The sequence below is a fragment of the Pipistrellus kuhlii genome, unplaced genomic scaffold (genome assembly GCF_014108245.1).
Source record: "Pipistrellus kuhlii isolate mPipKuh1 unplaced genomic scaffold, mPipKuh1.p scaffold_m20_p_28, whole genome shotgun sequence".
NCBI lineage: Eukaryota > Metazoa > Chordata > Mammalia > Chiroptera > Vespertilionidae > Pipistrellus > Pipistrellus kuhlii.
Window position 1 is genome coordinate 538,436 of NW_023425527.1, and position 17,740 is coordinate 556,175.

Here is a 17,740-nt window from a genome sequence, read left to right on the forward strand (position 1 = left end):
GAGGGGCCTCCTTCCTTCCTATCCACTCCGCGTCCCACCCTCTCTGCTGCCGAGTTCACTGATCCTGCACGTGTCTCTCAGGGGACATTTGCTGGGTGCCCCTCAGCAGAGGACTTGGCTTGGTCCTGCCACTCACTAGCTGTATGGTCACTACCCACACTCCGTGTCCACATCCCTAACATGGGGCCTGGGCCAGATGACTGGAAGCGCTCCTCTCCTGGCCCAACAGGGCAGAGACTGGGTCTGCCTCACTGTGGTATCTCCCCATACCCTCACCACCCACCCAGCACAAGGCCTGGCCTTCAGTAGGTGCTCAATAACGTTTGTTGAGTAAATTCATGTTGAAAGATGAATGATTCAGCCCCTGCTCCTTACTCCCTACCCTACCAGCTCCCTCCAAGATGCCAGTGGAGAGATGACTGAGTCGGGGCCTGAAAATTAAGAGTCTGTTTCACGAGGTCATCTGGGGACACCGTGAGATGTCCCAGTAAAGCACCCAGCAGAACAATGGCAGCCGCCTCCATCCGCCATCACCGCTGAGGACCTGTCGGGCTTCCTGCTCCTCCTCCAATGTAAATGCTTAGCAGTAGGAGGTGGGCGCTGAGTAGCAGGTGTAAATCTGACTTCCTGTAGGGCCTCCTTGGAGGAGGCTTGCTGCAGGGGCTCAGGGCCACCTGGGTTGGGTCTGGCTCGGTCACTACCTGTGGGACCTAGGCTAAGCCTTCATTTCCATATCTTAAGGGTAGAACACCCCAGTGGGTCTTTCCCCTCAAGCGACAGGCCCTCTCACACCCTCTTATCTTGCCTCCTGCAGTTCCCACCATTGCAGGAGCCAGGCTCACCCTCTGCTTTGACCGCAGCCTGGTCTCCCTGGGGAACCGGTGCTTATCTGTCCATGCGGGGCTCCAGAATCACCCCCACCCGCTGAGCTCTGCAGCCCGCCTGTCCTCCCTGCATCTGCAGGTGGACTTGCCCATCCCGGTCCCTGCTCCAGACTCCCAGCAGAGCTATCCGGAGTCATAATTTGTGTTTAAAACATGGAAGCAGAATGCAAACTGCTAAGTATGGTATTTTAAAGTGCAAATCTTACTTTATACATGGCGATTTTACTGAATTTGAATACTTTGCCATTAAAACTTATCCTTTTTAAAATGTTTTTTTTTTTCCTCTTTAAAAACAAAACAAAAAAATCAATCGAGAAAACAGAAGCTGGCCTGGCAGAGGTGGGGGCGGGAGGGTGCTATGTGTGGAGGATTCAGGGGGCAGGAGCTGGGGGCAGGGCCCTGTGGCAGGGCGGGCAGCAGAAAGCAGGCTGGAGGTGGCAGATGCTAGCGTCCCCTTTGGTCCCTTTGCCTGCATTTCTGCCTCTAGTCCCGTCTGACTGTCCTTGACTCTCACTCTCTATCCCCCATGCCCTACCTAAACCCAGCCCCAGGCCTTGGCAGACCCCTCCGCCCACACCAACGCCCTGCCTGACAGTTGCTCTTGAAACAGCCCCATTCAGCAATCCCTTTCACAAGCTCCAGTTGAAGTCCTGGGCCCTGATCTTATCTCCTTATCTTCAGCAGGGGCCCCTCTCCTGTTAACAGGGGGCCGGGATGGAAAGTCTCATCTCCATGGAGGTGCCAAAAGTGCGCTTCCCCCCTGCATGGCTTGGGGTGAACCACCTCACTCCCTGGACCTCGGCGTCCACCTCTGTGACACAGGGACAGGGAGCCTCCGGAAGGAGAGAGTTAAAAAGTGGGAGCCTCCTCCTCAAATGTGCTTCCCCTTTTGGACCTGGGGGAGCCAGGTACTCCCAGGAGGCTGGCAGCCAGGGTGGGACCTAGGTTGCCTACCTGCCAGCACCTGCAAAGGAGAACTCAGCGTGAGCGCTGCTTGCCCTCCTAGAGGACTCTAGCTCAGAGTAGTGAGTGTGCAGGGGTTTGCCACAGCGGGGGCTGCTGCAGGTTATTGGGACAAGCTGGAGACAGGGCCCTGGGCTCTAGATCCTGCCTGCCATATTGGCTGATCTGCTCGAGGTGCTGATGAGAGACAAGCAGATAGAAAGGGGCTGCCGAGGGGCCCTATACAACCAATTTATGGAGGGTGGGTTTTCCGGGCATGGCCGGGGCAGGACTGGCAGGCAGGAATGCAGGCTAAGGGACCAAAGGTACGCTAGCCTCTGCCGCCTGGACTCCTGCCCCTTTAGCCTGCTTTCTGCCGCCCGCCCTGCCACAGGGCCCTGCCCCTAGCCCGGCCCCCTGAATCCTCCACACACAGCACCCTCCCGCCTCCACCCCTGCCAGGCCAGCTTTTTTTTTCTCGATTTTTTTCTGTTTTTTGGTTTAAAAAAAAAAAAAAACATTTTTAAAAAGGATACGCTTTAATGGCAAAGATATTCAACTTCAGCAAAATCACCATGTATAAAGTAAGATTTGCACTTAAAAATATGATCCTTAGCAGTTTGCATTCTGCTTCAATGTTTTAAATTTTAAACACAAATTATAACTCCACAGGGTCACGTGGCGTGACAGAATTGAAAGACATCCAGTCCTGTCTCTTCACTTCACGATCGCTGTGTGATTGCCGTTCACATCGGCTGTTTAAACGCACGAACACGCACCGCTGCAGGAGACAGGAGGCGTGACGTGTAGCCGCCGCCACCAGCTCAGAGGATTCCAAACCTGATTCCACTCTCAGAGCTAATGCGTGTGTCCGAAGGAGCCACCGTGGGACTGAGAAGTGACGTCCACGTAGAATTCAGTGCTTGCATGAAGGATAAAGAGCACAGATGCCTTCATTTGAAGCTTACAGGCTTGGGCCTGGTTGGACCTCGGGCTGGGGAGTCATGCAGTAGAGCCCTTTTTCCGTTTGCAAATCAGATTCCAAGACCGAGCCACATAGGAAGAAAAAATTTGTAATGGGACACATCAAAATGACCCCTCGGATGACAGGAGGAGACAAGGCTGCTTAGAAACTGTGAATAAGGGGGCAAGAGGAAGGATGGGGACATCCTCAGGGATCAGGGTCCTGACCAGCTAGCTCTCCCTCTCTCCCTGGTGGCCATAGGACTATGTGGCCTGAGGGACTGGGAACCACGGGTCCCATGAGCTTACTGTTCCCTCTGCCAACACACCTTGGCCTCGTGCAGCTTCTCCTAAAGAAAGGGGGGCCCCAGCTCTCTCCTGCCACCTCCCCTCTCCAGAGCCCTGTCTCCTCTCTCTATTCCTCTGCCCTCTAAACCCTCTGGCTTTCAGCTCCAGCAATGGGCCTATCCTACCTGCTATGGATCTCAGCCATGAAGACCCTTCCCCTTTTGTGGCTGACGACTCCTGCTGACCCTCCAGGCCCCCTCCCTAGGAAGCCTTTCCTGTCCAAAACAAGTATCTAGGTCTCCCTGGTCCTTACTCTTACAGCTTCTTTCACAGAACTTAACATCACTGATTATTTGCACGTGTATGTCTGTGGGTGGCTCTGGTGAAGCTACAGCTCCCTGCAGGTCTGTGAGTGCCACACACAATAGCTGTGTGCCTGTCACATTGCTCACTGTGGCCTCAGCACCTGACACGATGCCTGGCAGGGCCTCAGTGCATATCTGTGGGATGGATGCATCTGCTGTGACCTTGCCTGTCACAGCTCTTGGGTCAGGCATTGGGTTTGTGCTTGTACATCTATTAGGACCTGGTGCCCTTGGTCAGGGGCAGTGTTCGCTCTGGGTCAGGCCAGCCCCAGGAGAGTGGACACCTTTGCAGAGACTGGTCCTACAGGCTGAGGCTCTGACCCAAGGCCACGCAGGAGCCTTCCCTCCCTGGCATCTTTCAGCTGTAATACCCAAGAACCTTCTTCCCGCCTTCCCCTGCCAACCTCAAAACCTCAGCGTTCTGCAACCACTTTCACAAAAACTGCCCTCCGGCCACAGGCCTGATTGGATCTCGTTATCTCTCAGCTCCAACGGCCCCCCTGGAGACAGCTGCAGTGGAGCAGGGCTCAGGGCCTGGTGGGCCTGCTCCTGTTCCCAGGGGTTCCTGGGAATGGGGTCCTTGCACCTAATCTCATGACAAGAACACCGAGGTCACTAGGTGGAGGCTGGGACAGGCCAGGTGTGTGTGCCCATGCGTGCATGTTTGTATGTACATGTTCCGGTGCTGGGGACTCTCCTGAGAGAGGCGGGTTGTTCTGTTTTGTTTGTTTGTATATTGAATTCAGAGAAGAAGGGAGAGGCAGAGAGAGGTAGACATATCAATGACGAGAAAGAACCATTGATTGGCTGTCTCTTGCATATCCCCTACTGAGGATCGAGCCCATAACCCAGGTTTGTGCTCTGACCAGGAGTTAAAGCTGGGACCCGTCAGTCCACAGGTCGACACTCTATCCACTGAGCCAAACCAGCTAGGGCTGGTTGTTCTGTTTTTAGTAAGACCAGAAAAAAACTTACTATGGGGCCTTGGTGAGCTGGCCTGGGAGCCAGTACCACCCTGGGTACCTTGAGCAAGGGGTCTAAGGCAGAGAGGAAACTAGGGGCAACAGTGATGTGGGAGAGGATGCCAGATGGATGCCAAGACTAAACAGGCTGAAATCAATGTAGGGAGGGAGAGAGTGAAAAGGGAAGGGTGGTATAGAGAGGATATTTATCAATGTAGGGGGAAGAAGGAGATAAAGAGCCCACAAACTGTTATAGAGCCCTTCCTGGAAAACTATATCAGGTCCCAAATGCATATTCACAAATATGAATGAATGAACAAATGAATGGACCTCCCATTCCTGTTTGTAGAGTCTGAAAATGGGGGTAGGTAGGGAAATAGCAGTAAGAAGTCAGAGTCTTGCATACATGCCCTGAATTTATGTGCTTTCTCTTCTCTGTCTCACCCTTGGGGAAGTTGCTTGGACCCTTGGAGTTCAGCCTCCACCCTCACTGCACTTACTTCCAATTTCTGCCCTACTTCCAAAACACTACTCAACTGAGGAAAGGATAAATGCCAGGCCTAATAGTAACAATAACATTAATCCTTACATAGTTCCGATGATTGACTTCATGTTGAATCTTATAACAAATCTGTGAGATTGTAGGAACAGATACTGTTTTATGCCAGCTCATTAAGAAAGAAACCGTAAGTGCAAAATAGGCCAGGTGGCTCAGCCAAGGTTACACGTTTGGTAGGTAATGGAACATGGGCCCGTAATTTGGGGCTAAGTCTCCAGGCTCTGCACAATGGCCAAAAGGGGAATTGGAAAAAGAGGTCAAAATACAGAAAACAGAACTGCTGTTACGGAGAAATGCTGTCATCACAGAAGGAAACTGTCCATCAAGAAGGTGGAAAGGAGGGAGTGACTTTCCAGAATGTTTCCATGGGAATATACTTTATTGTCATGGGAGTGTTCAATCATACATCACAATCAAAAACAAAGAAATTTTCCTTTGCCTAAAAATCTGAGTAAGTTGCTTAGTTTCAAAACTCACTCATTTCTACAGTGACCCTCTCCACATATCCACCAGTTATTAAGAGAAGAGATACTAGCTCTCTGTCCACTCTCCAAATGGAAAACAAAGCCAAAGAGAAGTGACCTACCCACTGTCACTCCTTTTTACAAACCAGGCACTGTCTCCCTAACCTTTTCACCGCCGCCTGCATCTCCTGGTTCCTCAGGGTGTAGATCATGGGGTTGAGCATGGAGGTCATGACGGTGTGGCTGATGGACACAGCCTTGTCCATGGAGAAGGCAGTGAAGGGCCGGGCATAGAGGTAGATGCTTGGAATGAAGACCATAGACATCACGACGATGTGGGTGGTGCAGGTGGAAGCTGCCTTCCTCCTGGCCTGCTCCGAATGGGACCTCAGCATCACCAGGATGACCGTGTACGAGGCCAGGAGGAGGAGGAACCAGATGATATCCAGCAACCCACTATTGCAGATCATGAGGAGCTCTAGGAGGGACGTGTCAGTGCAGGCAAGTTTCAGCACTTGTGGGACGTCACAGTAGAAGTTATCCAGGACATTGGGGCCACAGAAAGGCAGTGGGAGCATCAGAGCCAGTTGGGTAATGGAGTGGACAAAGCCCCCTACCCAAGCAGCCACCACCAGCCCCACACAGAGCTGAGTGTTCATGATGGTGACATAGTGGAGGGGCCGGGAGATGGCAATGAGGCGGTCATAGGCCATCACAGAGAGGAAGAAGAGCATGGCGCCGCCCAGAAAGTGGAAGAAGAAGACCTGGGCCATGCAGCCCAGGTAGGAGATGGTCTTCTTCTCAGAGAGGAAGTCCACCAGCATCTTCGGGGCAGTGACTGAGGAGAAACAGAGGTCTATGAGAGCCAGGTTTCGAAGCAGAAAGTACATGGGGGTGTGAAGCTGGGAGTCTGCGGTCACCGTGATCATGATGAGGAGGTTTCCCAGAACAGTGATGGTGTAGACCAGCAGAAACACCAGAAACAGGAAAAGCTGCAGCTCCCGAGTCTGTGAGAGCCCCAGGAAGACAAATTCTGATACCCAGGTGAGGTTCCCTGACTCCATGGCGTGTCTTCCATACACCCGAGGAAAGTGAACCAGCACGTAGATACATGAAGTCACGTTCAGTGCTCACGGGCTAAATCAGTTTGTCCAGGTCCTCATGTGCAGACCGTATAACCGGGTGCTGATTAAGTGACCTTCTCTCTGGAGAGTTTGTAGTTGCTGCTGGAATAAATATTTATGAGATCTTAAAGCCATCCAGAGACACATGCAGCCTGCCTTTCAAAGATTCAGTGTAATGAGCGGTGGAAAGAGCTTTGAGTCCAACAGACCTGCAGCCAAACTTCAGGGCTGCTATGTCCTCGAGATTTGACCTTGAGTAGATTACTTAATCTCTCTGGATCTCAGTTTCCACATCTGCAAGGTGAGAATAAAAATGTTTTCTTTGTAGACTAGTCTAGGGAGTGAAATAAAGTAACACATAAGTTTCCTCAAACAGTGCCTGGAAATAATAAATGACAATCACTCTCCTCTGTATAGTCCTCCTATCCTCTCTTCTTCCTGACTCTACTACATTCTTCTACCCATCATTTTTCAAGCAACATTGAACACATTATAATGTTGATGAACTTTTCACGTGTCTGTGTTTTTTCCTCCATAATTCATTGTAAGTTCCCAGAGACATAAATGTGGATCTTATAGTTTATTTGTGCCCAATCTTGCTGATAAATACTAATCAAAAAGCTTGTGATATTGGCTGCTACATGGTCGAATAGCTATAGGATGAGCCCCCTGCACCTTTCTAATGTAGGTGGCCCCGTGCTGAGTGAAGACAGGACATGCATGGTGTATATACTGAGATAAGAGAGATGGGTGAGAGAAATTCTCTGGATTAAGAAATAGATGATGGTGAAATTGTATGCAGGGGACTCAAAGAGCTCCTTTGAAAGGAATAAGAATTTTAAAATATGTTACTGAATACAAGGGTAGAAAACAAAGGGTGATTTTGAAATAAGAGACATAGAATAGACAAACGAATAAAGAAGGGAGATGAAGAGGAGTGAGATAAAGGAATAGAGCAAGTGAAGGACCAGGGAGTGGAGAGGTAATGAAGTGGTGGGGAGAGAACAGGACCAAAGTGGGGAAGGGGATGGAAGATGAGAGACCGAGGGTAACAAAGGAGAGGCTACGTGGCCTCCCAATCCCACCACCGTGTCTCAGCCTTCCATCCTCTCCCAGCTGCCTGCTGCATTCTATTATCTATTAGAAGTCTTGTCTCATCCTTCTGCTTCCATTTGCTGGCACTCCAGCCCATTTTCTAGATAGCTGTCAAGTGATCTTTCTACACTCACAATCTGATCTTGTTTCTCCCTCCGTGCAATCTTTTGATCATGCGGTGCCCACCACTTAAAACTCAGACTCTTAGAAGTCCCCTACTGAGCTTTTGTAAATCAATTCAAGGTAGAAAAACATACTTACGTTTTCTGACTTAATGTATTAGTAGGCAATTTATGTGATCTTGTTCTAAGTGACTATGTGGAGAATTTTACGGTGTTATTTCCTTACCCTTTGCTCTCAGCATCCTCCCTCTAACCCACAGGGCCAATGCCTCCCTCAATCCTTAAAAGCCTGGGTTTTCACATGCAACCTGAGGCCTCAGTGTTCAACATCACATTCCCCTGCATTTCTGCCTGAGGCTCTCTTCACATTTGAGACTTACTCCCATCAAGTCCATGTCACTTGTTTATTCTCCCCACACTCCAGCAAGTGTTCCCAGATCCTTCTTATAGCTGATCTATTTACAGCTGGGGAAACCCTGGTCTCTCAGAAGGAGAGAGAGACATCAGGTCTTACATCTTCTGGAAGATCCTTTTCCTGCAGCCTCAGTTTCCTACCCACTGCCCATACATCATGCACACAATGGGTGTGACCCTAGGGGATGAGGCGGTATCTTCAGGGAGAGATGATTGGAGTGGGCTCAGGAAGCAGGACTGGGCTGATTACCACTGGGGCCGAAGGAGCAATGGGAGTTGTTAAAAAGTTTATAAATGTCTCAAAAACACATACTCTTTGAGAGTTCCTCCTTGGGGGCCAAAGGTACCAAGGATAATGAACGTTTAGAGATTTGTGGGATGTAGGATGCTCAGGCCACGATCCAAAAGGTCAAGCATCTCTTCAAAAGGAACAGGCTCCCTGCGAGTTTGTTTGCTTGTGTGTGTGTGTGTGTGTGTGTGTGTGTGTGTGTGTGTGTATTGATTTTAGAGAGGAAGTGGAAAGGAGGGATAGAAGCATGCATGATAAGAGAGAAACTTGGATCGGTTGCCTCCCGCACACTCCCTTGCTGGGAATTGAGCCCACAACCCAGGCATGTGCCCTGACTGGGAGTTGAAACTGTGGCCTCCTGGTTCATAGGTTGATGCTCAACCACTGAGCCACACCAGCCGGGCTCTCTGCGAGTTTTAGAACCTGTTTCTTATGCCAGTGATTCTTACCCTTGAATCACCTGCGAAACTTGTTGAAAAACAAATTAGTGTGCCCCAGCCCCAGACTTTTTCACTCAGCTGGTCAACGGCGAGGCCAAGAATTTCCATTTGTAACAAGCCCTCAGACGCTGCAGACGCTCCTGTTCCTGGGACAACACATTGAGAACCACTGGCTTGCTTCTCAGCACAGCAGACTGGTCGCTCTCGTGGAATCATCAAGATTAACCGGTTTGAAACTTTCCTTTCTTCTCCTTCTCCTCCTTTCCTTCTCTTTTTCTTCTGCTTTCAAACTTAATATAAAATATTTACTCAGGTGGGAAAATGTTTGTATACAACAATGGAAACTTATTACCCTGTAAGCCTTGTCCTTTATTTTGCCCACCATGTTGATTCACCATCCGTATCCTAGTCTACTCACATCATCTACAAAACGCTAGCATTCATGCCCTGGCCAGTTAGCTCAGTTAGTTAGAGCGTCCTACCTATATGCCAAGGTTATGGGTTCAATCCCCGGTTAGGGCACATACAAGAAGTAACCAATGAATGCATAAAGAAGCGGAACAACAAATTGATGTTTTCTCTCTCTCTCCCCCATCCCTAAAATCAGTCAATAAATATATTTTATTTTTTAATCTTTATTGTTGAGAGTATTACAGTTGCCTCCCCCTCCCCCATTGCCCCCCTCCACCCGGGTCCCACCCCACCTCTGGCCTTCACCACCCTACTGTCTGTGTCCACAGGTAAAATCTTTGGTTAATCTCTTCCTTCCCCCTTTCCCCCTTCCCTCTGAGATTCGTCAGTCTGTTCCATGCTTCCATGCCTCTGATTCTGTTTTATTCACCAGTTCATTCTGTTCATTAGACTTCTTGTTCTTTTGAGTTTTAGATTTAGTTGTTGATAGATGTGTGCTTGTTGCCATTGTGGGAGAGCTGTGTGCAGGAGGCGAGGCCTAGCTATGAAGCAAGGTAGGCCGTGCTAGAGCCGCGACTGGGACCTTTGGCTGATGGTTTGGGCACAGTGATCAGCTGCAGCTTGTTTGAAAGACTTTAACCAAGTCCGAGGCCTGAGCCAGGGCAGGCCATTCCTATGGAAAAGCAGTTGCAAACAGCTTGGGTGGGGCTGCAAATCAGAAGAGGTGGGATCTCAGGGATTCCCCGGGGTTGAGCAAGCAATGTGGGCCACGCTGACATGGCTGTCAGTCAGCCCTGTGACAGAGGATGCCCAGCACAGGAACAATGATCTTTGCGAGCATTCCCCCCTCCCCTCCATACCCTCCCACCCGCCTCAGGGAGAAAGCCAACCCTGAGCTCCTGCCGCCACCACCACCCCCTCCCCTAACATCAGAGACCAGAAGAAGGAGACCTTGTAAGTTTGTGCGCGGGCCCTTAAGAGGAACACCTGGGATACAGCAGCCTCTGTGTCACTCAGCCAAAATCCCCTCTGGTTTTTAAGACCCAAAGTTACGGGGACTTCTCTCCCCAGCTCTGGGACCCTGGGCTGGGATGTGGTGTGGGGCTGGGACCCCTTGCTCCTCAGGGGCAGCCTCCACAGAGACATAACCCTCAGGATTAAAACCGGCACACATGGGTGTCAACCAGCCTAGTCCGGGGGCCTCTGCCCCTCCTGCCCATCTCCCCTCCTACCCATCTCGATGTGCTTTCTTCTCTAGTTGTAAGACTTCATTCAGTCAGCTTTCAGGTGATTCTGGATGATGTGCTCTATTTTAGTTGTAATTTTGATGTGGTTGTAGGAGGCAACCAGTACAGGCCATTTTGGTTCTCCATTAAATATATATTTTTTAAAATATTTTTGAGTCAGGCCAATCATGTCTCTACTTCCAGAAGCTTATACCTATGACAGACACCACTGATGGCCATTCCCAAACCTTTTCTTCCTGACTGAAAAAGCCAGACATTCGCCCTTCCATTTCCCTTTGCAGACTGGGTGACCATATGACCCAGTTCTGGCATCAAATCATAGGAAAATTCTGCTGAAGTGGTTCAGGGAAAATTTTTGTCCCCTGGTATAAATGAAAAACCACATGGACGCCTATTCTAGTCCTTCTCGCTTGATTATTTGAATATAAAGATCTGATGCCTTGAAGTTTGGCAGTCATAGTGCCATCATGAGGAGAAAAGCAAGGAATTTCAGAACAGCCAATCCAGAGCTCTAAAATGTTTGAGCTGTTGAATTAACCAACTTTGGAATTTCCTATCTTCTAGTCTTTCTTTTACAGTGAGATAATCTCCTCATTATTTTTTCCACTGTTTTGTTGTTGTTGTTGTTCTGCTATTTGCAGTCAAAAGCATTCTTATCCTCCTATATAATAAAACCCTAATATGCAAATCAACTGAACAGTCACTGTGATGTGTACTGACCACCAGGGGGCAGACACTCAACACAGGAGCTGCCCCCTGGTGGTCAGCCAGAAGCCAGGCTCACAGCTGGCCAGCGCAGAGGCAGTGGCAGGAGCCTCTCCCACCTCCACAGCAGTTGGACACCCCAGACTGCAAGAAGGCTCAAGCTGGGCTGAGGAATCACCCCTTCACACCCCCGCCGGCCCCCCAGTGTATGAATGTCATGCACTGGGCCTCCGGGCCTCTAGTAATATATATTTAAAGTGGGATAACCATTTTCTAAAGAGTTCACACCCCCAGCGCAGCAGTGTGTCACGTGGGGAGCATCTCATCTTAAGGAGGATGTTGTCATAGGGTGATGTCACAGAGGATGGTGGAGTCAGGAAACTTGTGACGACAGGGACAATTGAAGGAATACAGACGCTGCATCCGGAGAAGAGGCAAATTGGAGGATGAGAAACGTATCATCAGTCGTTTTAAAAAAAAAATTAACATAAAAGCAAGAAAAGCTGTTCTGAGTGACCACACAGATCAAATATGACACTAAGTCCATTCTCTCTCCCCTCATCTCCTAAGGTCCACTGTGAGTAGGGAGAAATGTGAGAAACGAGGACAGGAAAGTGGAGGTGGAAGAGGGTGGAGTCAGAGTTGCCATGATGGCTTAGAGAGAGCCCCAAAGGACTTTTATTTCTTGGGATGGGATGGTTTCCAGAAGGGAAGAAGGAACAAAAAGCTTCTACATTATCTTCTTAACTTTGAATCAACAGAATACCTGACCAGAGATTTTTACAAAGTGAAGGATACTTCAAAGGAGATGGAGGGAATAAATGTTAACATAGAGAAACAGAAAAAGTAGATTCTGAAATTGGCAGGGGAAAGAACAAGATGCAGGAAAAACTGAAATGCCTCTCTGTGGAAGGTACTGCTCAAGGCGCTGGGAGGACTTAAAAGGTGAAGAAAGCAGAGCATCTGCCCTCTTGGCGTTCCCATCCCAGGGCAGGAAGTCAAAGAGAACACCCACCAGGTGTTAGCCTCGGACTGAGCGCCCCACCCCAGAACCGGAACGTGGATAGACATGCCCCGCCTTCTCTGACCTTGGTCCCCCAAACTACATACTTCTCCTCTCAACCAACTCATCCAACTGATGTAAAGACCATGTTGGAAAAGTAGAACAGTTCGCAGGTTATACAAGGGGTATTTGGTAGGAAAAGAAATCCTAAGGGCAAATGTCCTTATGGGAAATATTGGATATTTATACAATGTTAAAAGTGAGACCACTTCCCAAATACCACAATAGATAATGAGGCAGGGAGTGAAAAAGAATGATTGTTCCAGAGGTAAGATGAAACTGTTGACTAGTTATCACAGATGTTGATCCATGGATGAGGAGACCCTGAATTTTGTTGTTTTTTAAAAAAATATATATCTTTTATTGATTTTTTTTTACAGAGAGGAAGGGAGAGGCATAGAGTTAGAAACATCTATCAGCTGCCTCCTGCACACCTCCTACGGGGGATGTGCCTGCAACCAAGGTACATGCCCTTGACCGGAATTGAACCTGGGACCCTTCAGTCAACAGGCCAACGCTCTATCCACCGAGCCAAACTGGCTAGGGCAACCCTGAGTTTTAAATCCCATCCATGTCTCATACCTCTAATCTTGGAGTCAGAGGAACCCCCTTGCGGTTCACTATTGAGCAAGTCATTTCTCTCTGAGTTTCCTCATTGGTAAAACCGTTTGATATAAAAATAGGGTATTCCTTATGAGCTTTATGAGAATGAGGTAAAAGTATAACAGTGCCCAACACAGTATCTGACACAGGAGTGGGTCCGTAGAAATATTCATTTAATCTTAATCATCACACTCTCATAAAGACTTTTCCTCCATTTTCCACCTGGGGTAACAAACGTTCAGAGGGAAGTTTGCCATTTCAAGTCGACCTTTTTAAAGTTCACTCCCTGTTGCACATCACTAGGTGTCTGCCTAACCTCTTCATGGCCGCCTGCATCTCCTGGTTCCTCAGGGTGTAGATCATGGGGTTGAGCATGGGGGTCATGACGGTGTAGCTGATGGACACAGCCTTGTCCATGGGGAAGGACGTGAAGGGCCGGGAGTAGATGTAGATGCAGGGAATGAAGATCATGGACACCACGATGATGTGGGTGGTGCAGGTGGACGCTGCCTTCCTTCGGGCCTGTCCCGAGTGGGACCTCAGCATCACCAGGATGACCGTGTACGAGGCCAGGAGGAGGAGGAACCAGACCAGGACCAGCAGCCCACTGTTGGAGATCATGAGGAACTCTAGGAGGGATGTGTCTGTGCAGGCGAGTCTCAGCACTTGTGGGACGTCACAGTAGAAGTTATCCAGGACATTGGGGCCACAGAAAGGCAACGGAAGCATCAGAGCCAGCTGGACAATGGAGTGGACAAAGCCCCCTACCCAAGCAGCTACCACCAGCCCCACACACAGCCGAGTATTCATGATGGTGGCGTAGCGGAGGGGCTGGGAGATGGCAATGTAGCGGTCATAGGCCATCACGGAGAGGAAGAAGACGGTCCCACCTCCCAGGAGATGGAAGAAGAAGATCTGGGCCATGCAGCCCTGGTAGGAGATGGTCTTCGTCTCACGGAAGAAGTCCACCAGCATCCTCGGAGAAGTGACTGTGGAATAGCAGAGGTCTATGACAGCCAGATTCCGAAGCAGAAAATACATGGGCATGTGAAGCCGGAAGTCAAAAGTCACCGTGATCATGATAAGGAGGTTTCCCACGACAGTGATGACATAGACAAGGAGGAACACCAGGAACAGGAATTTCTGGAGCTCCTGGGTCTGGGAGAGCCCTAAGAGGACAAACTCGGACACCCATGTGAGGTTCTGTGGTTCCATGGGGCCTTCCCCACATGCCCAGAGAGAAACCTGCAAAGCAAAAATGACGAAAATTCACTCGTTTTCCTGCGGCGTGTCAGGATGGAGTTGATCAAAGTCATTATTCTGTATTATCCCAAGAGGAAGCGTAGGAGAGCCTTGCGTGGAGTTGAATCTATTTCTCGAGGCTCTCCCAGGCTCATCTCCCTAACCACACCCTACATTGTGTTGCTGGCATGGATGGGTCTTTCCCTTTAAGAACCATGCTGTCCTTGTCCGTGGGTTTCATCTCTGACTCCTACCCGCTGACCCCAATATGTACCTTGTGAACCACAGGCTCCACAGATACAGTTGAATCAATCAATCCATGAATCAACATGCCAGCAAGTATCCCTGACCACAAATATCACCAACCTTGGTGCAAAAACCTAAAGAGTATGAAAAGTAGAGACGAATCATTTTAAATACACAAATAGATGCTTCTTCACCACAGGGGTTTCAAAAGATTCGTATGGCTCATTGTAGAAGGAAGAGGGGTGTGCATTTGACAAAATTGTTGTGGGCCAATTCAGAGACAAATGTAAAGAAAAACAAGCAGATCCGGACTGTAGCCGAGGTAGGGTGGTCAGTGCTTCTCAATCGTTTGTGCAGAAATATTTCTCTAAGGGCATTTGTCCTATAGGGAGTGTGTCCCAGCTCACCAGGGAGCCGTGTGCAGGGGGACCCCATGCAGCCCAGGACAAGTGCAAAACTTCCTTGAACTTCTATGTGTTCTATTTTTACATGGATGTGAATTTTCTATTGTGTTTCTAGAGCATATTTTGAGAGGGTTTTGTGTGTGTTTTTAAATTAAATTTTATTGGGGTGACATGGGTCAACAGGAACATATAGGTTTCACGTGTGGATCTCTATGTTACAAAATCTGTAATTTAGGTGTTGTGGCTTGTAAAACTTTGGTAAGCCCAAGGTGTTATATATATAATAAATATAGGGTAGGGAAGACACATGTTCTTTAGTTCAGCAGGTGGAGGTTCTAGACAGCATTCAGGAAAATTTGCCAAGTCCCCTTCTCCCCCAAGGAAGATCATAATCACGGAACACTCTCCCCTCCCTGCCTCTCACCTGTTTCTAGGGCAGGGACAGCAGAATTCCACGGATGCCCTTTTCACAAGGGAGTTGAAAAAAATATATGCAAAAAGAAGTTCTATCAACTTATTACACAAATATAAAGCAGAATTATCTCTAACATTATCTGTGAGGTATTACGGACCTCAAAATATGGCACATTTGTCTCATTCAAAACTCACATTTATCCTAAAGAGCTGTGTAAAGATGATGCTTCAGGGAGAGGCATCTGTTTGTCCTGTGGCTCCCTGACTCCTTGGCACAGGACCGTTGGAAAAGTGTCTCCATGGGCAGCGGAGAAGCCCTGGCAGACTTCTGAAGGAAAATGACCTGTGGGTGCCGGGTTATGGTGGGCGTGTCCCAGCTCACCAGGGCGAGAAGCCCTGAGGCAGGCAAGAGGGGAGCAGACACTTCTGGGCCGTTGCCACAGCAACCCCCCCCCCCCCCCTCCCGCAGAGGGCGATAAGGCTTTGTCTCTGGCTTTGTGTCCATGTGGAGGTGAGACTGCGTGGGCTGCAGCCTCAATGGTGTGGTTTACTCTCTCTGAGAAAGCCCCTGACCCCTGACCCTTCATCCCCAACCCAGCTCTCCCACCTGGTCATTGATTCCTAAAATGCCAACAGCATAGCTTTAGGATCTCTCTTTTTATCTTTGTCCGTATGAAGATTCCAACTATCATCCCCTCTTATACACCTTTATCAGTCAGAGATGCACACTGTGAGGGCATCCATGTATCTGGCAAACAAGTTGAAGTGTCTGGCTTTCCCCAGCAAGCAGATGCACATCACCCCATCCCATGGTCCCTCCTGCTTCCTAGCCGGCCCCAGCTACTTCTTTAGGCAGACTGTGCTCCGCACGCTGCTGCCCAAGACCAGGGGAGGCCTGGCTTCCCTGGACCGCCTCCAGGTGTTCATTGGAATCCTGCCGCCCCATGACAAGAAAAAGCAAACAGTAGTTCCTGCCGCCCTCCAAGTTGTGCATCTGAAACCTGAATGGAAGCTTGCCTACCTGGGGCGCCGGGCTCCTGGAGTTGGCGGGAACTATCAGGCAGTCACAGCCTCTCTGGTGAAGAGGAAGAAGGTGGCCAAGAGCTTTACTGGAAGAAGAAAAAAACAAACAAACAAAAAACCCCCCAGCTTATAAGAAACAAGCCCAAAAGAATGTAGGGGGGAAGGGGCGAGAGAGGACAAATATAAAGGTCCTCAACACCCATGGCCTTCTGGTCTGAACCCAATCAAATTGATTATGAATTCCTCAAAAAAAAAAAAAAATTCCCGTGGTTCTTCATTGTCTACAGGAAAGAATTCATACTTAGATGGTTTTTCAGGGGCTTCCTCACCACCTGGCCCCTACCTGTCTTTGCAGACCCGTCTGCCCCTCAGCGGCAGCAGAAGCAATGAAATGCCCTTTGTTGGCGACAGTAATTGTGGCCATTGAAGGAGTAAGCACGTATTGTGTTTACATTGTGTGCTATTCCCTGTGCTGAGCGTTTTGTAAGCATTGTCCTGTTTGATTTTCATGTTCTGTTCTCATACTTATAAAATATAGATATGTTCTTAGTTTTTATATTCAGATAGTTAATTCCTGTTGAGTTCATTTTTACAAATGGCATGAAGTGAGGGTCCAACCCTATTGTTTTGCATGTGGTTATCCAGTTGCCCCCATTTCTTTGAAGAGACTATTTTTCTCCATTGAATGGTCTTGATACCATTGTAAATATAATGTCAAGAACTTACAAGAACTAAATCCCTGACAATTAAGTACTATTAATTATCCCCACTTCACAGATAAGTAGACTGAGGGTGAAAGAGGTTGTCGCAGGTGACACAGGATGATTAGTCCCAGAATTGTATTCACAACTATAATTCTCTTTTTCCTCACTCCCCCTCTAAGAGTCCTGGCGCCCCCCCCCACCCCATGCCTCAGGTCTCAGTGCCTTTTGTCAAGCCAGGGCCCGACCTGATCGCCATCCCATCCTGTTCGCTCATCTGGATTCTAACCCTCCTTCAAGGCCCAAGAGGATTAGCTCTTCCATGCATTGCCATGTCTCGGTGTTTTTCCATAAGGAAGCCTCTGTCGCTTCACATGTGTTTGCAAATTCAGTGTAAAGCTGATATGTTTGGGGCTACACAGTTCCTAGTGCACACATAACCGTTCTCATGGGTGTTTTCCAAAAGAACGCTGGGTGTGTTTCTAGTGGATGGAGCCAGGGGGGCGTCAGACCACTGAGAGAGGTGGAGGAGACGGAGCAGCCACCGCATGAGAAGGTTCAGCTTAAGGGGCCTTGAAGGGCGTCCACGGATCCACATTCCCAGCATCACCAGATGGATGAGCCTGGGAGCGTTGTCTTAGCACGGCCAGCGTTCTTTCTCCACACCCACAACATTCTTTGGAAATGATTCTCCCACCTGCCCACACAGAGAATAACTGTAGAGGGGGGTCTAGATGGGAGAGAAAACAGAGAGACCTAAAAAGGGGACC

At 49.0% G+C, this 17,740-nt stretch overlaps 2 protein-coding genes across 2 annotated transcripts; both read right to left on the reverse strand.

Moving 5' to 3' along the window:
* Window positions 1–5,328: 5,328 nt before the first annotated feature.
* Window positions 5,329–8,590, reverse strand: LOC123651022 (olfactory receptor 4D2). The gene has a single exon (XM_045587330.1). The coding sequence runs from the start codon at window positions 6,489–6,491 to the stop codon at window positions 5,556–5,558; it is 936 nt and encodes a 311-aa protein (XP_045443286.1). The 5' UTR covers window positions 6,492–8,590; the 3' UTR covers window positions 5,329–5,555.
* Window positions 8,591–13,090: 4,500 nt separating this feature from the next.
* Window positions 13,091–14,758, reverse strand: LOC118728097 (olfactory receptor 4D1). The gene has a single exon (XM_036454350.2). It carries the CDS (start codon window positions 14,153–14,155, stop codon window positions 13,220–13,222), a length of 936 nt encoding a protein of 311 aa, XP_036310243.2. The 5' UTR covers window positions 14,156–14,758; the 3' UTR covers window positions 13,091–13,219.
* Between the last annotated feature and the right edge of the window lie 2,982 nt (window positions 14,759–17,740).